The sequence below is a fragment of the Nematolebias whitei genome, chromosome 9, assembly GCF_014905685.2.
Source record: "Nematolebias whitei isolate Nwh7 chromosome 9, NemWhi1, whole genome shotgun sequence".
In the NCBI taxonomy this organism is placed as follows: Eukaryota; Metazoa; Chordata; class Actinopteri; order Cyprinodontiformes; family Rivulidae; genus Nematolebias; species Nematolebias whitei.
The window spans coordinates 40251679-40254445 of NC_056506.1; the positions used below are offsets into that span (position 1 = coordinate 40251679).

Below are 2767 nucleotides of genomic sequence, written 5' to 3' on the forward strand. Positions count from 1 at the left end.
AAAGTAAAAAGAAATTCAGATTTTTGAATTTATAGATATATATATTCAAACAATCCACAGTTTAACAAATTATGTTTATATTTCTATGAGCACCATATTTTCCGCCATATACGTCACTCCCGTGTGCAAGTCACATCTGTCCAAAAATGTCTAATAAAGTGAAACAAACAAAACAAACCATAAATAAGTCGCTTCGTCATATGAGTTGCATTTATTATGAGTCATCACCGACGCATCGCGTTTTTTATGCGTCACCGCTGATGTCCCAGAGGTAGAGGGGTAGAGGTACAACATATAAAAGCATAGAGGGCCCTCTAGCTGCTGCAACTGGTAATGTTTACTGGTTCATGTCTGAATGAACATTTGAAATGTCAGTCAAAAACTGGGTTATAAATATGGAAAAATATACGTATATTAGTTGCTTCCGTGTATAAGTCAGAGGACTTGCAAATTTATGCAAAAAGGTGTGATTTATACGCCAGAAAATACGGTAAGAACTGTTTCATTGTAACCACAAGGATTGACTGATCAAAGACTTGAGCAGGACTGATTGAGTTTTTTTCTACCGGCTTCTTCGTGGTTTGTTCAACATGATTTGTAATTGAACAAGTTGAGCATGTCGGCTGGTCTAAACTGAAATAACAGATTATTCTCTAAGCATTTTAAATGTGTGGACATGGTGTTGCCAAATAAGAACTTGTATGATTAAAAACAAAATCTTCTCTGTGTGCATTACAAGAAAGATGCCCTCCTGCTGTAAAAAAAACCTACAAAAACAAGTAATTTTTACCCAAATTTTTTTTGATTTACTCTTTACAACAACTTATTGAGTAAAATTTCAATAGAGTAACTGCACTTTTACTGTAGTACATCAATTATTTTTGTGATACTGATAGTATTTTACGACCACCCATTCATGTCTCTAATAATATTTAGCATCTAGAATGTTAAACATTACAATGAGCATCTTTTACAATTTCACATCTCAGAAGACAATTTTAATTTAATGTCTATTTAATGTCAATACATCACTGAGTAAATGAAAAAACACATTTCTCCTACCAAAAAACAAACTGTATAGTGTTTAATTACATAATGAGTTTTAGAAAAACAAGTCATCACTGATGAAAAATAATGAACATCTAAAATATTAAGTTTCACATGCTTACATTTTTAGCTTGACCCTTGTCTGTCAGGTAAAGTCATAATAGTAATAAACAAATACAGGTAAGTGATTTGAATGCCAACGGTAATTTAAAAATATTTATTTTTGTTAATGAAAATCATAATATATAAAACATGTTAGTGGCTTTTTTGAAGATTGTAGAACTTGATTCAGTCAATATCATAAATAAAAAGCTTGTGAGTGCTCAAGATTACTGGCTGGCTGTGGCATTTAGAAAAGAGAGAATAAAAGCTTTATGCTGTTTCAACATTTTGAAAATCATTTAGTCAATGTTTTTAGCTGCAGAACATGCATTTCAGAATTTGTAAAGTAGTTTGATAAATTATGAAGCAAAAGAAAGTTTTATAATTTGCAATTCATTAACTTTTGCATTAGTTTTTCCAGGAAATCCTTTTTTTGCTGAATTTGTTTCAGATCATTAGACCAATAGACCAGAACCACAAGCTCTGTATACAAAATGCTTTCACTTACTTTCTGTTTTTAATTTATATAGTTATCACAGGTTGAGTGTTATCTTCATCTGCATTTTCTACCAGTGTATTGTGATCCACCAAACCAGGCTGTGACTGGTTGTGTCCAAAGAAAAGTGGGTTGTCAAAGTTAGTTAACCTGTTATAAATGGGTGAGCAACGACCAGACTTCTTGAGAAAGAAGATGGCAATGACCGTCCCTGCTGCAAGTCCAGCAATGACTAACACGACCACCAAAGCTGTGCGACCTCGATCAGGAGTTGATCCAACATTTGGGGACGCTGGAAATGTACATGATGATCAGCACAAAGAGAGAGGGGAAAAAAATGAGCAAAAGTTTGAAATGGTACTTACCAGATGGTAATGGTTTGGCTGGTAACACTGAAGAAAAAGAGAAGTTGATTAATTAAAAAAATAATAATTAAATGTCCAGTTTTACACAAGAAATATATATATATATATAAAAAAAAATCAGATATAATTGATAGAACTGAATAAATAAACATAAGTGGATTCAGAAAGTGGAACCAAGCACGCAAATTCTTTATAATGTTGTATTGTTGGTCTTGAGAGATGGATGGATTATAAAATATATTTCTTATTGAAAGAAGTGTCTCTGCTCCTGTACATTTCACTGCCAGGTACTGCTCAGTTTCTCCACTCCCTTCAAGTGCCTCAGTTTATATATCCATCCATTATCTTTACCCGCTTATTCCATTTTGGGTCACGGGGGTCGCTGGTGCCCATGTCCAGCAATCACTGTGCGAGGGGCGGGGGACACCCTGGACGGGTCGCAAGTCCATCACAGCGACACATAGAGACAAACAAGACAAACAACCATTCACTCTCTCACTCACACCTAGGGACAATTTAAAGTTACCAATCAGCCTAACATGCATGTTTTTGGTCTGTGGGAGGAAACCGGAGTACCCGGAGAAAACCCACGCATGCACGGAGAGAACATGCAAACTCCACCCAGAAAGGCCCCTGGACCGGGGTTTGAACCGAGGACCTGCTCGCTGAGAGGCAGCAGCTCTACCAGTTGCGCCACCGTGCTGCCTCAGTTTATATATATATATATATATATATATATATATATATATATATATAT

General features: G+C 35.2%; 1 protein-coding gene across 1 annotated transcript in view; it reads right to left on the bottom strand.

Moving 5' to 3' along the window:
- Nucleotides 1-1671: 1671 nt before the first annotated feature.
- Nucleotides 1672-2767, bottom strand: part of LOC119414260 (macrophage mannose receptor 1-like) — a 35778-nt gene continuing 34682 nt past the window's right edge. Inside the window, exon 29 of the mRNA XM_037681355.1 lies at nt 1672-1937. Within this exon, the coding sequence (XP_037537283.1) occupies nt 1672-1937 (266 nt within the window). The remainder of the gene's footprint in view (nt 1938-2767) is intronic.